At 42.5% G+C, this 22,043-nt stretch overlaps 1 protein-coding gene across 1 annotated transcript; it reads left to right on the forward strand.

Moving 5' to 3' along the window:
* Window positions 1-15,037: 15,037 nt before the first annotated feature.
* On the forward strand, window positions 15,038-21,705 carry LOC124699442 (histone-binding protein MSI1 homolog). Its single transcript, XM_047231742.1, has 6 exons — window positions 15,038-15,421; window positions 18,417-18,743; window positions 19,877-20,029; window positions 20,822-20,946; window positions 21,114-21,209; window positions 21,311-21,705. The coding sequence occupies exons 1-6, from the start codon at window positions 15,053-15,055 to the stop codon at window positions 21,546-21,548; spliced, it is 1,308 nt and encodes a 435-aa protein (XP_047087698.1). The 5' UTR covers window positions 15,038-15,052; the 3' UTR covers window positions 21,549-21,705.
* The last annotated feature ends 338 nt before the right edge of the window (window positions 21,706-22,043 follow it).

Below are 22,043 nucleotides of genomic sequence, written 5' to 3' on the forward strand. Positions count from 1 at the left end.
TGATGTCTACGGGGGCTTCTATTCTTGTAGACAGTGTTGGGCCTCCAAGAAGCGAGAGGTTTGTAGAACAGCAGCAACTTTCCCTTAAGTGGATCACCCAAGGTTTATCGAACTCGGGGAGGAAGAGGTCAAAGATATCCCTCTCATGCAACCACTGCAACCACAAAGCAAGAAGTCTCTTGTGTCCCCAACACACCTAATAGGTGCACTAGTTCGGCGAAGAGATAGTGAAATACGGGTGGTATGAATGAATATGAGCGGTAGTAACGTGACACGAGAAAATAGCTTGCTTGGCGTGTAGTTGATGGTGGTAATATGGTAGCGATAGTAACGCGAGTAAAACGAGTAAACAAGCAGCGATAGCGATATTTAGGAACAAGGCCTAGGGATTACACTTTCACTAGTGGACACTCTCAACATTGATCACATAACGAGAATAGATAAATGCATACTCTACACTCTCTTGTTGGATGATGAACACATTGCGTAGGATTACACGAACCCTCAATGCCGGAGTTAACAAGCTCCACAATTCAATGTTCATATTTAAATAACCTTAGAGTGCAAGAAAGATCAACACGACTAAACCAAGTACTAACACAGCATGCACTCTTGTCACCTTCACACTATGTAGGAGGAATAGATCACATCAATACTATCATAGCAATAGTTAACTTCACAATCTACAAGAGATCATGATCATAGCATACGCCAAGTACTAACACGGATGCACACACTTGTCACCATTACACGTGCGGGAGGAATAAAACTACTTTAATAACATCACTAGAGTAGCACATAGATAAATTGTGATACAAAACACATTGCAATCATAAAGAGATATAAATAAGCACTTCACTACGCCATTCATAACGGTGAATAAGTATTACGTGAAATATAGCCTAAGAGACCCACACGGTGCACACACTGTCACCTTTACACACGTGGGACAAGGAGTCTCCGGAGATCACATAAGTAAAATTCACTTGACTAGCATAACGACATCTAGATTACAAGCATCATCATATGAATCTCAATCATGTAAGGCAGCTCATGAGATTATTGTATTGAAGTACATAGGAGAGAGATGAACCACATAGCTACCGGTACGGCCCGAGCCTCGATGGAGAACTACTCCCTCCTCATGGGAGCAGCGGCGGTGATGAAGATGGCGGTGGAGATGGCAGCGGTGTCGATGGAGAAGCCTTCGGGGGCACTTCCCCGCTCCGGCGGGGTGCGGGAACTAGAGACTCCTGTCCCCGAGATCTTGGCTTCGCGATGGCGGCGGCTGCGGAAGGTTTTCGTGGGTTTCGTCCAACGTAATAGGGTTTTCGCGACGGAGGCTTTAAATAGGCGGAAGGAGCAGCCTCGGAGGGGCACGGGGCCACCACACCATAGGGCGGCGCGGCCCCCCTGCGGCGCGCCGGGGTGTGGTGTGGGGCCCCCGGGGCTTCCCTACGGCGGCTCTCGGGTGTTCGGATGGTTCGGGAAAAATAGGAACACGGGCGTTGATTTCGTCCGATTCGAGAATATTTCGTTACTAGGATTTACTGAAACCAAAAACAGCGAGAAAACGAGGCTGGCACTTCGGCATCTTGTTAATAGGTTAGTTCCGGAAAATGCACGAATATGACATAAAGTGTGCATAAAACATGTAGGTATCATCAATAATGTGGCATGGAACATAAGAAATTATCGATACGTCGGAGACGTATCAGCATCCCCAAGCTTAGTTACTGCTCGTCCCGAGCGAGTAAAACGATAACAAAGATAATTTACGAAGTGACATGCCATCATAACCTTGATCATACTATTTGTAAACATATGTAATGAATGCAGCGATCAAAACAATGGTAATGACATGAGTAAACAAGTGAATCATAAAGCAAAGACTTTTCATGAATAGTACTTCAAGACAAGCATCAATAAGTCTTGCATAAGAGTTAACTCATAAAGCAATAAATCAAAGTAAAGGTATTGAAGCAACACAAAGGAAGATTAAGTTTCAGCGGTTGCTTTCAACTTGTAACATGTATATCTCATGGATAATTGTCAACATAGAGTAATATAACAAGTGCAATATGCAAGTATGTAGGAATCAATGCACAGTTCACACAAGTGTTTGCTTCTTGAGGTGGAGAGAAATAGGTGAACTGACTCAACATAAAAGTAAAAGAAAGGTCCTTCAACGAGGAAAGCATCGATTGCTATATTTGTGCTAGAGCTTTTATTTTGAAAACATGAAATTTTTTTGTCAACGGTAGTAATAAAGCATATGAGTTATGTAAATTATATCTTACAAGTTGCAAGCCTCATGCATAGTATACTAATAGTGCCCGCACCTTGTCCTAATTAGCTTGGACTACCGGATCATCGCAATACACATGTTTTAACCAAGTGTCACAATGGGGTACCTCCATGCCGACTGTACAAAGGTCTAAGGAGAAAGCTCGCATTTTGGATTTCTCGCTTTTGATTATTCTCAACTTAGACATCCATACCGGGACAACATGGACAACAGATAATGGACTCCTCTTTAATGCATAAGCATGTGGCAACAATTATTATTCTCATATGAGATTGAGGATATGTGTCCAAAGCTGAAACTTCCACCATGATTCATGGCTTTAGTTAGCGGCCCAATGTTCTTCTCTAACAATATGCATGCTCCAACCATTAAGGTGGTAGATCTCTCTTACTTCGAGACAAGACGGACATGCATAGCAACTCACATGATATTCAACAAAGAATAGTTGATGGCGTCCCCGAAGCATGGTTATCGCACAACAAGCAACTTAATAAGAGATAAAGTGCATAAGTACATATTCAATACCACAATAGTTTTTGAGCTATTTGTCCCATGAGCTATATATTGCAAAGGTGAATGATGGAATTTTAAAAGGTAGCACTCAAGCAATTTACTTTGGAATGGCGGATAAATACCATGTAGTAGGTAGGTATGGTGGACACAAATGGCATAGTGGTTGGCTCAAGGATTTTGGATGCATGAGAAGTATTCCCTCTCGATACAAGGTTTAGGCTAGCAAGGTTATTTGAAACAAACACAAGGATGAACGGTGCAGCAAAACTCACATAAAAGACATATTGTAAACATTATAAGATTCTACACCGTCTTCCTTGTTGTTCAAAACTCAATACTAGATATTATCTAGACTCTAGAGAAACCAAATATGCAAACCAAATTAGCAAGCTCTAAGTGTTTCTTCATTAATGGGTGCAAAGTATATGATGCAAGAGCTTAAACATGAGCACAACAATTGCCAAGTATCAAATTATCCAAGACATTTTAGAATTACTACATGTAGCATTTTCCAATTCCAACCATATAACAATTTAACGAAGAAGAAACTTCGCCATGAATACTATGAGTAGAGCCTAAGGACATACTTGTCCATATGCTACAGCGGAGCGTGTCTCTCTCCCACAAAGTGAATGCTAGGATCCATTTTATTCAAACAAAACAAAAACAAAACAAACCGACGCTCCAAGCAAAGTGCATAAGATGTGACGGAATAAAAATATAGTTTCGGGGGAGGAACTCGATAATGTTGTCGATGAAGAAGGGGATGCCTTGGGCATCCCCAAGCTTAGATGCTTGAGTCTTCTTGAAATATGCAGGGGTGAACCACCGGGGCATCCCCAAGCTTAGAGCTTTCACTCTTCTTGATCATAGTATATCATCCTCCTCTCTTGACCCTTGAAAACTTCCTTCACACCAAACTCGAAACAACTCATTAGAGGGTTAGTGCACAATAAAAATTAACATGTTCAGAGGTGACACAATCATTCTTAATATTTCTGGACATTGCATAAAGCTACTGGACATTAATGGATCAAAGAAATTCATCCAACATAGCAAAAGAGGCAATGCGAAATAAAAGGCAGAATCTGTCAAAACAGAACAATCCGTAAAGATGGATTTTATTAGGGCACCGAGACTTGCTCAAATGAAAATGCCCAAATTGAATGAAAGTTGCGTACATATCCGAGGATCATGCACGTAAATTTGCTTAATTTTCTGAGCTACCTACGGGGAGGTAGACCCAAATTCGTGACAGACAAAGAAATCTGAAACTGCGCGATAATCCAAATCTAGTACTTACTTTACTATTAAAGACTTTACTTGGCACAACAAAACATAAAACTAAGATAAGGAGAGGTTGCTACAGTAGTAAACAACTTCCAAGACTCAAATATAAAACAAAAATACTGTAGCAAAATAACACATGGGTTATCTCCCAAGAAGTTCTTTCTTTATAGCCGTTAAGATGGGCTCAACGAGTTTTAATGATGCTCACATGAAAAATAGAGTATGAAGCAAAAGAGAGCATCAAGAAGCAAATTCAAAACAAATTTAAGTCTAACATGCTTCCTATGCATAGGAATCTTGTAAATAAACAAGTTCATGAAGAGCGAAGTGACAAGCATAGGAAGATAAAACAAGTGTAGCTTCAAAAATTTCAGCACATAGAGAGGAATTTTAGTAACATGAAAATTTCTACAACCATATTTTCCTCTCTCATAATAACTTTCAGTAGTATCATGAGCAAACTCAACAATATAACTATCACATAAAGCATTCTTATCATGAGTCTCATGCATAAAATTATTACTACTCCCAACATAAGCATAATCAATTTTATTAGTAATAGTGGGAGCAAATTCAACAAAGTAGCTATCATTATTATTCTCATCAAGTGTAGGAGGCATGGTATAATTACAACAAAATTTACTCTCCATAGTAGGTGGCACCAAAAGACCACTATCATTATAATCATCATAAATAGGAGGTAAAGTATCATCAAAGAAAATTTTCTCCTCAATGCTTGGGGGACTAAAAAGATCATGAAAACCAACTTCCCCAAGCTTAGAATTTTCCATATCATTAGCAACAATGGTGTTCAAAGCGTTCATACTAATATTACTACCAACATGCAAATAAGATTCCATAGGTTTTTTAATTTTCACATCAAACCATCCATGTCTTAAATCAGGAAATAGAATAAGAAGCTCATTGTTGTCCATTATGTCGAACTAGTGTAAACAAGAAACAAAAAGATGCAATTGCAGGATCTAAAGGAAATAGCTTCGAGTACTTACAACGGCGAAAATAGCTTAGTAGCCGAGATCCGGAGTGTGAGTACCTTTTACCTTTCCTCCCGGCAACGGCGCCGAGAAAATAGCTTGATGTCTACGGGAGCTTCTATTCTTGTAGACGGTGTTGGGCCTCCAAGAGCAGAGGTTTGTAGAACGAGCAGCAACTTTCCCTTAAGTGGATCACCCAAGGTTTATCGAACTCGGGGAGGAAGAGGTCAAAGATATCCCTCTCATGCAACCACTGCAACCACAAAGCAAGAAGTCTCTTGTGTCCCCAACACACCTAATAGGTGCACTAGTTCGGCGAAGAGATAGTGAAATACGGGTGGTATGAATGAATATGAGCGATAGTAACGGCACTAGAAAATAGCTTCGTTGGCGTGTAGTTGATGGTGGTAATATGGTAGCGATAGTAACGCGATAGAAACGAGTAAACAAGCAGCGATAGCGATGTTTAGGAACAAGGCCTAGGGATTACACTTTCACTAGTGGACACTCTCAACATTGATCACATAACGGAATAGATAAATGCATACTCTACACTCTCTTGTTGGATGATGAACACATTGCGTAGGATTACACGAACCCTCAATGCCGGAGTTAACAAGCTCCACAATTCAATGTTCATATTTAAATAACCTTAGAGTGCAAGAAAGATCAACACGACTAAACCAAGTACTAACACAGCATGCACACTCTCACCTTCACACTATGTAGGAGGAATAGATCACATCAATACTATCATAGCAATAGTTAACTTCACAATCTACAAGAGATCATGATCATAGCATACGCCAAGTACTAACACGGATGCACACGCTTGTCACCATTACACCGTGCGGGAGGAATAAAACTACTTTAATAACATCACTAGAGTAGCACATAGATAGATTGTGATACAAAACACATTGCAATCATAAAGATATATAAATAAGCACTTCACTACGCCATTCATAACAGTGAATAAGTATTATGTGAAATATAGCCTAAGAGACCCACACGGTGCACACACTGTCACCTTTACACACGTGGGACAAGGAGTCTCCGGAGATCACATAAGTAAAATTCACTTGACTAGCATAACGACATCTAGATTACAAGCATCATCATATGAATCTCAATCATGTAAGGCAGCTCATGAGATTATTGTATTGAAGTACATAGGAGAGAGATGAACCACATAGCTACGGTACAGCCCCGAGCCTCAATGGAGAACTACTCCCTCCTCATGGGAGCAGCAGCGATGATGAAGATGGCGGTGGAGATGGCAGCGGTGTCGATGGAGAAGCCTTCGGGGGCACTTCCCCGCTCCGGCGGGTGCCGGAACGAGGGACTCCTGTCCCCGGATCTTGGCTTCGCGATGGCGGCGGCTCTGGAAGGTTTACGTGGGTTTCGTCCAACGTAATAGGGTTTTCGCGACGGAGGCTTTAAATAGGCGGAAGGGCAGCCTCGGAGGGGGCTCGGGGCCACCACACCATAGGGCGGCGCGGCCCCCTCCGGCCGCGCCGGAGTGTGGTGTGGGGCCCCCGGGGGCTTCCCTCCGGCGGCTCTCGTGTGTTCTGGATGGTTCCGGGAAAAATAGGAACCTGGGCGTTGATTTCGTCCGATTCAGAGAATATTTCGTTACTAGGATTTCTGAAACCAAAAACAGCAGAAAACAGGAACTGGCACTTCGGCATCTTGTTAATAGGTTAGTTCAGAAAATGCACGAATATGACATAAAGTGTGCATAAAACATGTAGGTATCATCAATAATATGGCATGGAACATAAGAAATTATCGATACGTCGGAGACGTATCACCGCCCAAGAGGATGATGAAATAGTTCCAACTTTCAATGTTGCCAATGCAAACCGTGTTGAGTGGCAGGAAATGAGGACGGTGAATCCGTATCGCTTTGAGCAACGGACTTACACCCGTGGGGACAAGTTCTTCTGGACCAAGACACAAGCATCCCTATGGGATGGTTTCTATGACTCTCACGAGTCTATGAAGAATGGTGAAGTTGTGATGCCCAAGGCCATCAATCCTGACGAGCTTGCCTTGCATGAAGCCACCAAGTACCGCTTTGTGGTTGAAACCTTGAAGGGTATGGGATTATATGACCTTGTGTGCCTAAAGCCTGATGATCAACAAGAGGATCCTACCTTCTGTCCCATCCTAGTCCGTCAGTTCCACTGCACCGTCTTCTTCCATGATGATGCGTACCGCACCATCACCTGGATGACTGGCAAGGAGAAGTACTCATGCTCCTACTCTCAGTTCCGTGCAGCCATGGGTTGTGGTGGTGACAGTGCTCCAGGGTACAAGATTCATTCACGGTCCAAGCTTACTAAGGGTGACATCTCCTTCTTCTATCCTGCGAACCCTACACCTGGACCTCCCACTATCTCTGGGATGTACTACTCCTATCTTGTCCTTGCCAAGATGTTCCGTGAGAGCCTCATCAGCAAGTCTGGCGACACCAGTGAAGTCAGGAACTATCACCTCAATCTGATGTACTATTGTCATCCTGACAGGGTAAGGAAGATTGATAGTTGTGATCTTATTTACTGTGAACTGAAGCGTGCAGTTATGGACCGCATGACTCCCAACTATGCTCAGTATGTTCAGCGGCTCATCAACTACATTGTTCCCGCTCCTCTCAACGTACTTGGTGAACGAGTCATCATGGACCCATTCAGGATACCCACTCAGGAGGCCACTCGTCCGGATGTTCCCTCCATGATGCCCTCCACTGAGCGCCGTTCCAAGGAACACCATGATCATGATGCTAGCTCCAGCTACTCTCGACGCTCCAAGCATGGTGTCGCTCGCTTCTTCTCCAGCATGTGGCAAATGTGCAAGAACACCAATGATGTTGCACATCAGAGCCTTACCGTGAACCAGGAGACACGGAGGCACCAGAATGAGTTCATGGCCTCACGGAACCACCCTGTTCCTCCGTCTGGACCGGAGATGGAGCCTGTGGTTGCACCTCAGTGGGAGATGCCTCTCCTTACCGACGAGATGATCCAGAATTTCGACTTCTCCGTGTACGCTCATGGTGCCATTCCTCCTCGGACTGCTCGTGCTCCCACTCCTCTTGATGATAACGATGATGAGGATGAAGATGATGCGGCTGCACACGGTGATGGCGAGAGCTCCTACTCCTTCGGGCATCAGTTCTATTGATGGGTGCGATAGCATCTCTCCTCTTTTCTTCGCCTTTTTGGTGTTCCGATGCCAAAGGGGGAGAAGAGAGTAGAGTCTAGGACCACGGGGTTCTTTGATTGCCACAAGCCATGGGAGTTGCTTTATTTGGATTTTATATGGCTTGTGGTTATTTGCTTTGAGTTTTCAAGAACCATTTGCTACTTCCAATAATTCGTGTATGGATGTGTATGGACGACTATTATGTGTGCTACTCTATGTTTGGATGATTATGTGTGCTATGCTTATATATCTTGATATGCACATCTCCATACAATGCTTGTTTCCTAAAGATATTGGGGGAGCTTATCATGTTCCACAAATGGTGCACTTTGCATTCAAACGCAAATTCTCCAAGTGCACACATTATGGGGGAGCTGTCATAATATCTTATATGGAATCAAGGTTTAGAGCTTATCATAATATCTATTTGTGACTCTAGCTCGGTTTGTCATCGTATACCAAAAAGGGGAGATTGTAAGGGTATTTTACCCTTATCCATTATTTTGGTAACAATGACACCGTGCTAAAGTATTTGGCCTAATATGTTTATAAGGATAATCTCAGGTATTAGGCAATGAGACATAAATGGTGTATCAAAGGAACAAGAAGGCTAAAGGAGACCCCCCACTTCAACAACAATCGAAAAGGGGTCTACAGCAGAAATCCGGTCTGCAGCCCGGTCCAACCGGGCCAGCAACCGGCCTGTCCGGCGCGCTGCCCAGTCAACCGGTCGCCAACCGGGGCGTGTCCGGCGCATGGCCCGGTCGACCGGTCGCCAACCGAGCTCCACACGAGGACATAGCAAATCCGGTTGCCGACCGGTCAGCCGGCCTACAGACCGGCGAGTCCGGCGCACGGCCCGGTCGACCGGTCGCCAACCGGGCGCCAACCGGCCACCAACCGGAGGAGCTCCAGGACGATGCAAAGGGTGTCCGGTCGCTGGTCCGGTCCGACCGGCCTCACCACCGGGTTGTCCGGTCTGTTGTCCGGTCAACCGGGTTTGTCGAGGGAAAAGCTGAGGTGGCAAGTGACCAACGGCCATATTTCGAAGAACACTATAAATAGGCCTTCTCCTACCTCTGAACAGTCAGGCACTACACTACAAGCTGTTCTTGAGCTCTCTCTCTCTTACTCCATTGCTAGAAACACCAAAAGCCTCAGATCTCTCTCCTCCTCCACCTAAACTCAAATCCCTCCGGGGAATCATTAGAGGAGGACCTGATCTACCGTTCTACCAAGCCAAATCTCATTCCCCCTTGTATTCATCGAGAAGCTTGCTTCCTAGGGTTCCTTGGAAACCCTAGGTGGGCAAGAGGAGTCCGGAAGCATCCGGGCTGTGGATTTGCTCCGGGCAAGATTGTGAAGGTTTGGAGGCTACCTCAAAGTCTACCACAAGTGAGTGAGCTATTCCTTCGTGGGATAGGCTCCGGAGAATAGGGTGAGCCTTCGTGGCGTGGGGAATCCTTCGTGGGACCTCCACCCCTCCAAACGTGACGTACCTTGTTGCAAAGCAAGGGAACACGGGAATACATCCTCGTCTTCGCGTGCTATCGGTTATCTCTAACCAATCTCCTTACTTGTGATTTAACTGCTTGTGAGAGCCTTCGTGCTCGAGTTAGTCGTATCCTCATATAGGTTGCTTCACCTAGTTTGCATTAGGCTCACCTTTATATTCCGCAAAGCCTAATATTGCAAAGAAAGAATTAAAACTTGTAGAAACCTATTCACCCCCCCCTCTAGGTTTACCATCTCTATACTTTCATAGGCAATAGTCATCGAGAAATGGGCATCCAAAAAACCTTGCCTCCTACGAAAGGTAAATCCAATTCATCGACAATCGACAACCAACCTGCAATGAATCTACTGTGTATTCGAGCAAGAACTACTAGATCGAAGTACCACATTGCCGCATTACCGGATTCCCTAAAACCATAACCTCATAGTCCAAATTCTTGACGCATCACAAGAATTTTGAAAATCTAACCCTACCATATCTAGTATGAATATCATCGAAATCACTAACACTATGTTTGTTCGTTTAGATCAATGAAAAGGAAGCATCAGAGAAGATAGCTGTTGTGCTTACCGTCATTGGAGACGAATGGTCGTGGTCTAGGTCACGATCCATGCTTAAAAAGAACGACCGATTCGGCAGTAGCTCCCGGGCCAGTCTGATCACTGCTTTAGTACTCATGCTGGCCGCAATGCGGACGGAGGATGGGCAAACAACCGGCTCATTTTCGATTCCCCACGACCACACTGGAGTAGGGCCCACAACCTACTAAACCTGCCCTATATTGCCCGTATTTTTACGCCGAACCAAAGGGGGCATTGTCGGAATTTGCAGCTATTGAAGCACGCGAGCTGTCTCGTTTGCCTTTAATTACAAAATTAATTGAATTACTGCCACTTACCAAACACATCTTCTCTACTACTTAAAAAGAAAGAACGTGTTTCCCTTTCTCCCCCTGTTTTCGTCGTCCTTTTGGTCGTCCTACATATTTTCAATATGACGATTCTACCCTCCCACCTTGCCTCAAACAATTCATCACCGCACCATCAATCCAGGACAATAGGAAAGGAAACTCCATTACTTCTGCATCATTCCAAGACAATAGGAAAAGGAAACTCCATTAACGCACCATTATTTCTGCATCTCTACCGCACCATCATTTGAAGGAAACCGCAGCATTACAGAAACAAAGGAAACTCCATCATGGCATGATCTCGCACCATTACAGAACAAAGGAAACTTCACCATTTCCTGATCAACCATATCGGTACTTGCCTGAAACATGGCTGGGTGATTTCTGGTGCGTGCATATAATAGGTACCCTCAACCGTTGTTATGCGAGAGATCTCCCGGAATTAAGTTGTCTCCCCATTATTTGAAAATCTGCACTAATTTGAAAAGTTCGTTTGTGAGGATACTTGATGTTTCATACCTTGCCTGATAGTATTTCTCATTTGTATGTATTGCTATAATCATGCGGATCATCAAGGAGAGTTTACAACCTGTGTTGGGATCACCAGGGAGAGTGGAGGTACATAATCACACCTCTAAGTTGTATGCACTTTTTAAATTGGTTGTCTCTGTCTCCCCACTTGTTGGAAGAACTTCACCATCATGTCAGAATCTGCAGTAATCATGGTTTAAAGAAATCATTATAGAATACCTGGTATGTCAGGTTATAATGTTTTAATAGGAGACTTGAGGTTTCTAATAGTTTACTAATAGTTCATAGCATAACAATGGAATCAATCTTGAATTCCCCATATGATCAGTTCCCCATTTTGGTTAGTATCAATCCAAAGTTTGTGCTATAAAATACATAGATTTTTTCTCTAAAAAATCTAATTGGTCACAGTAAACATGATATATTCCTGAAGCTACGAGTGTTTGTGGTATGCAACAGAGTTCTTGCTTGTGCAACTAAGAGCTTTGCTCGGGTAGAGGCGGCTAGCAATGATTTGTGTGTTGAAGGTGAAACGCAAAAAGTGAAGGCAATGGTATGGACATGTGCTCGTTAATTTTTTATGGGATTTAGTTACACGTTTATGAATTTCCTGTATGATTAAAGTTGGATCCTTTTATTTCGAGCATCATTTGACTTAATATTAGTTTTTTCTTGCCATTAATGTGGGTGTCCTCCAACTGAGGAGTACCAGCGACTGGCCCGTCCGAGTTCTATTGCATGCCCATCAAGATAATAGACTTATAGGTTAAAGGTAAAATTTGATACTATGATAGTTTTCACATAGAGCATAATAATTTTGAAACCAACCGAAGGAATAACCTGTGGGTATGGCGCAATGATTCAGTCTACAAAATCATTCCATCTAAACCGAGAGACGTGTCTGTGACTAAATTTAGCAATCAGAACCCCCATTTCCAATATTAGAATTTACTTTCCAGAATTCGAATATCAAAATCTGTTGAAAGCAAATACTTGAAGCATGAATCATGGCACCCCACAGGCTCATATGTCCACAATCCCCATGCGCACAATTAAACCTAAAATTGCACTCCGGTAATACCAAATAAGGATATGCATTCCACATTGTTTTTTCTTGATTCCATTGTTCATATCTACCTACTGAGAAAAGACCACATAACATTAGAATAATCTCAGTGAGCCTGTTCAATACCAAGTCGAAACTACATGCCAAGCTAATGCAGCAAGAAGCTTTTAATGAGATAAGAATGAGGTGATCCTAACAATCCGCCTCAAACATACCTCCATGAGGAGGCAGTCCAAGTATGCACCAGAGATCAACACTCGGAACCTGCCTCGGCGATCCTGTTTGTTGGAGAACCTTTTGGAGGTAGCACCACAATCCCTCCGCCGCGGGTATGAAGGTCGAGGAGGCCCAGGGCGGCAACACCATAATCCCTCCGCCGCGGGTACCAATGTCGAGGAGCCCCAGGGCGGAAGCACCACATTCCCTCCGTCGTTGTTGTTGAGCTCGAAGCGGTCTAGGGCGGCGCCGGTGCGCCGGGCCGAGCGTACTAGGGCGTCGGGCTCCTCTCTGGCCTCCATCTTCGGCGAGGGCGAGCGCTAGGACGAATAGGGCGTCGGGCTCCTCCGTGGCCTCCATATCCTACGACGGCGGGCGCCCAGCGCTGCACCGCGACCTCCATCTTCGTGCTACCTTGAAACCGCCGCTGCAGCCTGTGAAACCCGTCGCCGCGCTTGCAGCCCCCAAAAAATACTAGCCCCGACTCCTCCAGCGAGCAGCCCAGGCTGTGCCCTCACCAGACGGGCCGCGCCGCAGCTCCTCCTCCCGCTCCCAGCATCCAGAGAACCAGCGACGGGGCAGTTGATTTGGGGGCGGTCACGGTACAGAGTGCGTGGGGACTGAGGAGGGATGGAGAAAACGAGATGCGAGCAGATAAGGTACACAATGGAGTTGGTGGGACCCAAGGTAAGAACGTCTGAGGGATGGAGGAATCTAGATGCATCCAACGGCCACGAACCCGAAGGCCGCGCGCGACGCAACCTCCGGAGGAAATACATCATTTTCCTTTTATTAATGCTAAGTGAGATTTATTTACAGCTACAATATATATAACTCCCTCCCTTTTAAATTAACAAAGTTGTGTCAATTAATTTACAATAGATGAAGTATAAAAGTTATTACTGTAGTTTTTATTGGAAGAGTAAATTTTGTATCATCAAAACATTGTAATCATCATTGGATAATATTATACGGTAACAAATTTTATGTGAAGATTTAGGAATTGTGATTCTCACATGGTAAGACATTAAGCACAATTAAAGTGGCTCGGTAGCTAAAAAAGAAATAAGATTTGAAATAAAAAATTATTAAGGTTACTTCTTGATAAATTTTTATAAAAATTGTATATCATAAAAGAATATCATGAAATTCTAGACAAGAATTATTTTGTCTAACACCCCTAGATGGATACATCTCACTCGGTATCATGACATTTTTTTATTTGAAAAAAATTTTCTTATTACTACTTGCTAGGGTCGTATGATGCATTGTTGAAAATTGAGTTTTCTCGACTTAAAACTAAATGAAGACGGCATGAGAAATTGAGACTTGAAAAATTACAAATTGGTTGTGTGATTGTGGATTCTAATGCGGGCCTTCTATTGTAATCATTTGTCATTCACCATACGTCGATCCACCAAATACCAACCTAATAGATAGATTTCGATTATTGTTCAAATGCAAGTTTGTTGGGCTATGAGACCTATTTAAGTGACTCCGACAACAAAACACAACTCAGTAAAAAGAGATTGAAGTTAAAAGACATGTGTTTTACTAAAAGGAAAGTTAAATTCAAAAGACAAGCAATATATTTTAGTGTATCTTCTACATCTTGAAAAACTAATTTCATTTCTCATATAAATCTTGTAGATGACAAGCCATGTATTCTTCACAGCCCGCGGTAAATGCACTCTTCTACATCTTGAAAACATGCAACAACAGCGGAATCCAGGTGCAGACAAGCCATGTATATGCACTCTTTTTACATCTTGAAAAACTAATTTGTAGCTTGTTTCAGGACTCAAGATCAATTGTATTCACAACATCGGAAATTAAGGAAATTAAAATTGCAGGTGACTAAATTTGATTTTAGACAATAATCTGTTTACACAAATATCAAAGGAACAACAGAGACAGTGACTCCATTCTTTATGCAGCTTGCAATAAATATGACATATCGTTACAAGGTTGTATTACATTTATGCACCGCACCCGTGGCAACGCACGGGCATTTGTACTAGTATATTATTACTTGTCTTTTTACGTCGAAAGAGAGGGGTATTGTCGGAACTTGCAGACGCTATTGACACATGCCAACCTGTCCCATTGTGCCTATAATTACGAAATGAATTAAATTATTATTCAATTCTTGTCTTTTTTGGTTCTCCATTTTTTTCTCTGGAAAGAACTTACTGCTGCCTCTGTACAGCTGTAGGTCCAGCGTGACAGCAAACCCAGGGATCCGCCTCATAGCGGGCCTGGGCCTCCGCCCAACCGCGTACCAGCCCAGTTACGCGAACCCACTCGACATTAAAACCCCTTCGTTTTTGACATCTCCACACCCTTCTCGCGCAGAGCAGAGGCGCCTGGCACTTTTTATTCTCCCCCTTCTCTTCACCACACCCCAGCGCCCAGCCCCCACTCCCCCACCCTCCCGCCATTTCCCCCGTGCTCCGCCCCAAAACCCCGCCCAAACCGAACCCTAACCCTAGCGGCGGCGATGCCGAAGGCCGGCGGCGGCGGGGGCGGCGGCGAGGAGGAGGAGTTCCGCGCCGAGGTGGAGGAGCGGCTCATCAACGAGGAGTACAAGATCTGGAAGAAGAACACGCCCTTCCTCTACGACCTCGTCATCACCCACGCGCTCGAGTGGCCCTCCCTCACCGTCCAGTGGCTCCCCGACCGCGCCGAGCCCGCCGGCAAGGACCACTCCGTGCAGAAGATGATCCTCGGCACCCACACCTCCGACAACGAGCCCAACTACCTCATGCTCGCCCAGGTCCAGCTCCCGCTCGACGACGCCGAGGCCGACGCGAGGCACTACGAGGACGACCACGCCGACGTCGGAGGGTTCGGGGCCGCGTCAGGAAAGGTTTGTTAACGCTACTATGAGTAAATCGCATCTGTTGTTTTGCTAATCTATGATATGAGTAAATCACATCTGTTGTTTTGCTAAGCTATGATGTGCTGTGGTGCGCTCGTGGAATTTAGTTCCGGGTCGATTTGCTTGTTCCTGTTAGGCTAGGGTTTCATGCTATTTCTTTCATAATCTGGATTTTGGGAGGGGATTTATGTTGACCTGTTCCTGTGGCTAGGCGGGCTTTGAATTGGAGACAATTGCTGCGTAGTATCATGATAGGGGAATTTGTTATTCTGAATTATGGACTCAGATAATATCCTGGATAAGTGCAGCTGTTGGGGTCATTTCAGTGTACGTCCTGGGAGTTTTCAGGTTTTCGAAGGGTTTGGTGTGTTTGCGTGTTGATTTATTTAACTGTCTGGCTTATCGATTAGCTGTGGGCATTTCTGCCTGTTAAAGAGGTATTTTCCAGTTCGTGCGAGAGTGATGTGTTTCTTAGATTTTACTGTGTGAGGGATCTACTTGATGGACAAGGCAGCTCTACTTGGTAACTGAATTTGCCTGTATGCTTCTAGCCTTCTCGGAATGCCATGTCGCAGCTCTGCAGGGATGTTGATGGCTTGTTCCTAGGCACTGATTTTGATGGGAATTGTTGGACTGAAGTTTGATTTAGAACCTATGTAGCTGTATTACCAGGTAATTAACAAAAGAAAACCATAACTCAACCCGGTGTATCAAACACAAATGAAAACTCCTATTTGCTCACATGTCTCACTATAGTAAGATATATGAGAGAGGAAGAGACCTTGTGGCACTATGCACTAATCTAGCTATTCTTGACATCATAAATTCAGCTTCATCATCTTCAAGGGCTACTTTTGTTTGGTCGGTTATAAGGTAATTTTCATAGCTTCTAGAGGCACATTTTCTGCACGGATTCATCTTTGACTTCAGAGTCCTTCTCTCTTAGAACTCCACCTCATAAAATTCATCTTCTATTCCTACCTGCGTCTTCCGCTGGTTCCCGTTGTCCTTCTTGCAAGCTTACTTTGTGATTGAGGTTTCTATAGTTTGGTTCTAGGGGGCTTGGTTGGGTATATTGAAGAGATCAAAGTTCTATCGGTTGGAGACTTGGGGTTGTAGCTGTCGTTATACTTCTTTTGGCAAGAGTTGATTGCTACCACTCTCCAAATGTTATAAAGTTCTTTGGGGATATTTCTGGTGCATATATTGAATCAGATTTTCCTTCGAATGACTACTACTTTCCACTTCAGTATAGCATTTCTGAAATTCTATCGCTGCTGCCTGCTGAACTTAAACAGAAGAAACATCTACCTTCTTAACTGGGCCCAACTGTCCTTATCTTGGTATGTTTAGCCCAATGCAGCAATGCTAGAATGAAATCAGAAATCCACTCAACTTTTCTTAGCCCATATGCGATGCCCAACCAACCAATAAAACCTTGTTCTCTTTCATAACCCTGAACAACCCTCCTAGATCCAAACCCTAGAATCCAATCCCCTAAGTCAGGTAGTCAGCCGTCAAGAAGGACGAGATGAAGAAGCTGGAGATGTCCACATGAGTAGAGGAGGAGCAAGATGAGGTCCATGAGAAGTTCCATGTGGAGGGTACATGAGCAGATTTCCGAGGAGGAGATCATGAAGAATAAACAGATCTTGGAGGAATTCTTGGCTTGGAAGCGTAATGTGCCATTTCTGTATGACCTTGTCATCACCTGCGCGTTAGAGTGGCCCTTACTCACTGTCCAATGGTTCCCTTCCCATGATCAATCCTTGCACAAAATTTTGCTTGCACGGACTCCTCCGGAGACAATCCCAACTACCTTTCAATCACCCAACTCCGTCTACCTCCTGAAGATGCCGAGGCTGAACTTGTCAATGGCAATGCTAGTTGGATTCAGATAGAATCCAACAAGGTTTATTCCTCTCTCCTTAGATAGTTTAGCTTGTGGTTCATTCCCTGGTTGAGTTATGGCTCCTGTTGTCGATTATTTGGTAGTTTGCAATATCTGGCAAGTTAGTATTTCTAATTGCTTGCCTAGAATATTTGCTTGTTTGGTTTATTTTTTGTGATATTTTTTTTTTACTTTAAGGAAAGGTAAATCTATTTCTTCAGGCATTGATTTATGCATTCATGTTTCCATGTAGGCTTTCTTGTTTTTCATGAATCTCATTTATGTTGGCATGCTTGATTATCTGTACAACAGTTAACCTGCGATCTATTTCATTTTTTTAATTGCTTGGCTCTATGGTGTTAAAGACTGTGAACTGGTGCTTCTTTCTATTGAAATAGTTTTGCGGTTTAAGGTTACACTTGCGTTTTGTACCTTTGACCAGTTACGGAGCTTAAAATTTGATAAATGCATGTTTCTTTGTGATTGAGATACTTTTTGGTTATGCATCAGTTACTTTAACTCCTTTTTTGTTTTGCTTACTGGTATCAGAATAGCACCATTCTGTGTTATAGATTGAAGTTGGAATAGGAATTCTTTTGTTTAATTTGACTGTCCTTTGTGTCTGTACCAATATTTGGATGTGCCTTCACTTTATTTATTTAGCCAGCACTCAGCAACCAGGGGCTATTACTGTTTGCGCCTGTGCCATATATATGAAAGTAAGAAGTATGAGGATATAAAAATTATTAGGTACTCCCTTTGTCCCTTAATATAAGATGTTATTGCACCCAATATGCTTATATATTAGATGTAACAACATCTTATATTATTGGAAGGAGGGAGTAGTATAGAACGGTTTTGTAAGCTGGATCAGGAGATGCTGACCTTTGAAAATGTTAGTTTCATGGCTTATCCACTTATGCTATTGTTAGGAAAAATAGATTACCTGGGGCATAATTTCTTGTATATTCCTGGAACAATTGTTTTGGTGAAGAGACTTCCAGTGTATGTAGATAACATGTACCCATGCTCTTTATTTTGATTTTAAGGTGCCAAATATCATGTGTGACATACCTTTTCTATCTTTTGTAGGTGCAAATAGTTCAACAGATAAATCATGATGGAGAAGTGAACCGAGCTCGATATATGCCCCAAAATTCATTTATAATTGCTACCAAGACAGTCAGTGCAGAAGTGTATGTCTTTGATTATAGCAAGCACCCATCAAAGCCTCCGCTAGATGGTGCATGCAATCCTGATTTACGTCTGAAGGGACACAACTCTGAAGGATATGGCTTGTCTTGGAGTGTCTTTAAAGAGGGCCATTTGCTGAGTGGATCTGATGATGCCCAAATTTGCTTATGGGACATCCAATCAAATGGTCAAAAGAAAACTCTTGATGCATTTCAGATCTTTAAGGTATGGCTCATGATACTCTTTCAGTTTGAGCATGTTAGTTTTATATAGCTTGTTTGCAACATTGGTTAAAAAAGCATTATACATGCCGTTTCATTCTTGTACTTCTCCGTCTGGAAATAAGTCACTTGGATTTGTCTAGATTCGCATGTATCTAGACACTAAAACGTGTCTCGATACATACGAATCTAGACAAATTTGAGTCACTTATTTCCGGATGGAAGGAGTAGCATGTTTCTCTATCTGGCATGTATGTTTGTAGAAATAATACATGGAATATATTTTTGGTGTTAATCATATCTGGCATGTATGCATGCTTGGAGCCCCTGTTTAATTTACACAACAACTCCAATACTGTTTAATTTGCATCATCTACTATCAAAACTATTCAGCATTTAAATTGAGGGTGCAAATTATACCTTTTAATATATTGTTAGCTACTGGTTCAGACTTTAATATTATAAAAGATTTCATTCACCTAGATAGCAGATTGGAAAGCTATGTTCTCATTTTCTTTACATCGAAGAGAATGATAACTGAAACATGGTAGCTTTGTTATGTAATCTGACAATGCCAATTCCATTTGTTTGGTTCTCTTGCTGCTAGTGCCACATGAGACCAGTTAGTTAAGCATCATAAGTCATCTCAATAATATTTTTTAATGCCTCAGTATGTTAAATATGTGAGCTCGGGAAATTACTGGTCTTGTATTTGTGCTGATTTTGGTGCAAAGTTTTATCCTGATAAGAAGCTGTGGTCAAGTCTTGCCTGAATTTTTGTTTTGTATTATGCATTGGCATCCAAATTCATTACTGCACATTGAAATGGAAATATGTTGGTTAAAATACCAAACGGATAGAACTTCACTTAATATGAAAGTAGGGTGTGAATTTTTCTTTTTGGTCAAACTGCTAATGAAAACAAATCTCTTTTCCATCATGTGTTTTTTCACGCATTGATATGTTCCCCTGTTTGAGCATTTGACTAATATTTTGTCTCATTATATATTAGAAAACTAGTAATCGACACCATGAAAGTGCATTTATATGATAACTCAACTTATGTCTTTCATCTGATCATCGCAAATATATCTCTTAATTGCTTGATGCAATAACTTTTTCTTTTTCTGTGGTTAGTATCATGATGGCGTCGTTGAAGATGTTGCTTGGCATTTGAGGCATGAATACTTATTTGGCTCAGTCGGTGACGATCATCATCTGCTAATTTGGGATTTACGTAGTCCTTCACCTACCAAGCCTGTACAGTCTGTGGTGGCACACCAGGGTGAGGTAGGTATCCTTGGGAACGTCAAATCTCTGTTGTTCAATAACATTTATATTATGTGACAATAATAGAAAACTTTCATGGTTACATATTTCTTCATACTTTGTTTATATGTTCTTACCGCCTAAAGTCAATCTAGTTAATTATGGTTTGGTGACACATGCCAGAGTATCGTATATTTGTCTGCCGTAAATGTTCTCATTGTGAATGTTATGCTGACCGGAGAAGTGCAATTTGTTTATCTGGAATTACACATCCTGTGCCAGACTCCACACCATCTGCATCCACATCCTCCACATCCATCATATTATATTACTATAAGGCTCTGAAGCCGCTGCTGTATCCGGAAGAAAAAAAATGTTGATGTTGAATAAATGAAAGATGATATATGTTATAGATTTTATGAATAGTAGTTGCATCACTCCAGTGCTTACCAGTCTTGCATGATTTTTATTTTTAGGTTCCTTCACTAGTCATACCTTGTTTTCAGTCCCCCTCCTATATTGTCTGTCTGAAGCTCATTGCTTCTTTGCTCTTGCTTTTTCAATAAGAATGAATTATTAACATCTTTCACTGTTGCTTCCTTGTGTCACATATTAATGGCCAGTTACTTGAATGTTCATATACAAAAAAAAATTGATGTTTCCATTTATCTGCTATAAGGCACAATGTGTGGCCAGCGCTATTTGATGTATACACTTGCAATTGCTTATGCATGTTATAAGACCACAAGCATATGGTTCTTGACATATATTGTAGATTCTTGTTATCTGATAGATATTTCTTTGTTTTTATAGGTGAACTGCCTGGCTTTCAATCCTTTCAATGAATGGGTTGTTGCAACTGGTTCAACTGACAAGACTGTAAAATTATTTGATCTTCGGAAGATTGACACTTCGCTGCACACCTTTGACTGTCATAAGTATGTCTTCAGTTTTTTACCGTCACTTTTCAGCTTGAAGCTGCTTCCTGTTTAGCTTAAAGAAAATAAGCGTGCTTCTTGTACTATATACAGTATTATTCATGTTTGTCAATTTATCAGATATGTGTTATTATTGATCTTGAATTCTTATATTTTTGTGTAATCAGAGAGGAAGTATTTCAAGTTGGATGGAGCCCAAAGAATGAAACTATACTTGCATCTTGTTGTCTGGGCAGAAGGCTGATGGTTTGGGATCTAAGCAGGTAAACAACATTACAGCTTCAAAGTCTTTCGGTATTTTTCGTTTCTTGTTTCCTACTTTCCTCTCGCCGTGAATACTGATATATGGCTTTTCTATTCACAGAATTGATCAGGAGCAAACACCAGAAGATGCGGAGGATGGCCCTCCTGAGCTCTTGTTCATTCATGGAGGCCATACAAGCAAAATCTCCGACTTCTCCTGGAACCCGTGTGAGGACTGGGTGCTTGCTAGCGTTGCTGAAGACAACATCCTTCAGATATGGCAAATGGCGGAGAACATCTACCATGATGAGGATGACCTTCCGAGCGATGAGCCGGCAAAGGCTTCTTTAAACCCTTGATGTTAGAACACCAAAAAGGGACACGATAATACCTAGCCTTCTCGTTTTTTAGGATCCTCTATGATTGAAACCTGTTGTCCTGGTTGGCCTTGCAGTGACACCCTGTTTGTCAGTTGTACTCAGTACCTCCAGCATTAGTACATACCAGTTAGACTAATTACCTCTCGTCTTTGTTGGATGCATATTTACCTTTCGATCTTATTGCCCACTCCTCTTGGGATTATACAGTAGTTTACTTGGGAAGAGATTCTTATATCCAAAATTGATCAGGATAATCTAGACTGATGCTGTCCACGTCAGTCATAAGTTCCTACAAGATTTTCCACGAGGGTGCCTGGTGGTCGCTAGTTTTTCTCTAGGACAAAGTGTGCCTTTGTTGATTGATTTAGGTTTGCAGCAGCCATCTCACGTCCATTTCACGTTGATGTTTGGGATTGGTACTCCGAAACTATCTGAATCGTCAGGGCAGGAATGCAGGATGCATAGATTCCGGCC

Source organism: Lolium rigidum, chromosome 3 (assembly GCF_022539505.1).
Source record: "Lolium rigidum isolate FL_2022 chromosome 3, APGP_CSIRO_Lrig_0.1, whole genome shotgun sequence".
NCBI classification, from domain to species: domain Eukaryota; kingdom Viridiplantae; phylum Streptophyta; class Magnoliopsida; order Poales; family Poaceae; genus Lolium; species Lolium rigidum.

Bases quoted from the DNA above. Each gene is read 5' to 3' on its own strand.
- LOC124699442 (XM_047231742.1), top strand. From the start codon at position 15,053: ATGCCGAAGGCCGGCGGCGGCGGGGGCGGCGGCGAGGAGGAGGAGTTC. The intron at 15,422-18,416 runs GTTTGTTAACGC...TATCTTTTGTAG, and splicing joins TCGGGGCCGCGTCAGGAAAG to GTGCAAATAGTTCAACAGAT. The intron at 18,744-19,876 runs GTATGGCTCATG...TTCTGTGGTTAG, and splicing joins ATGCATTTCAGATCTTTAAG to TATCATGATGGCGTCGTTGA.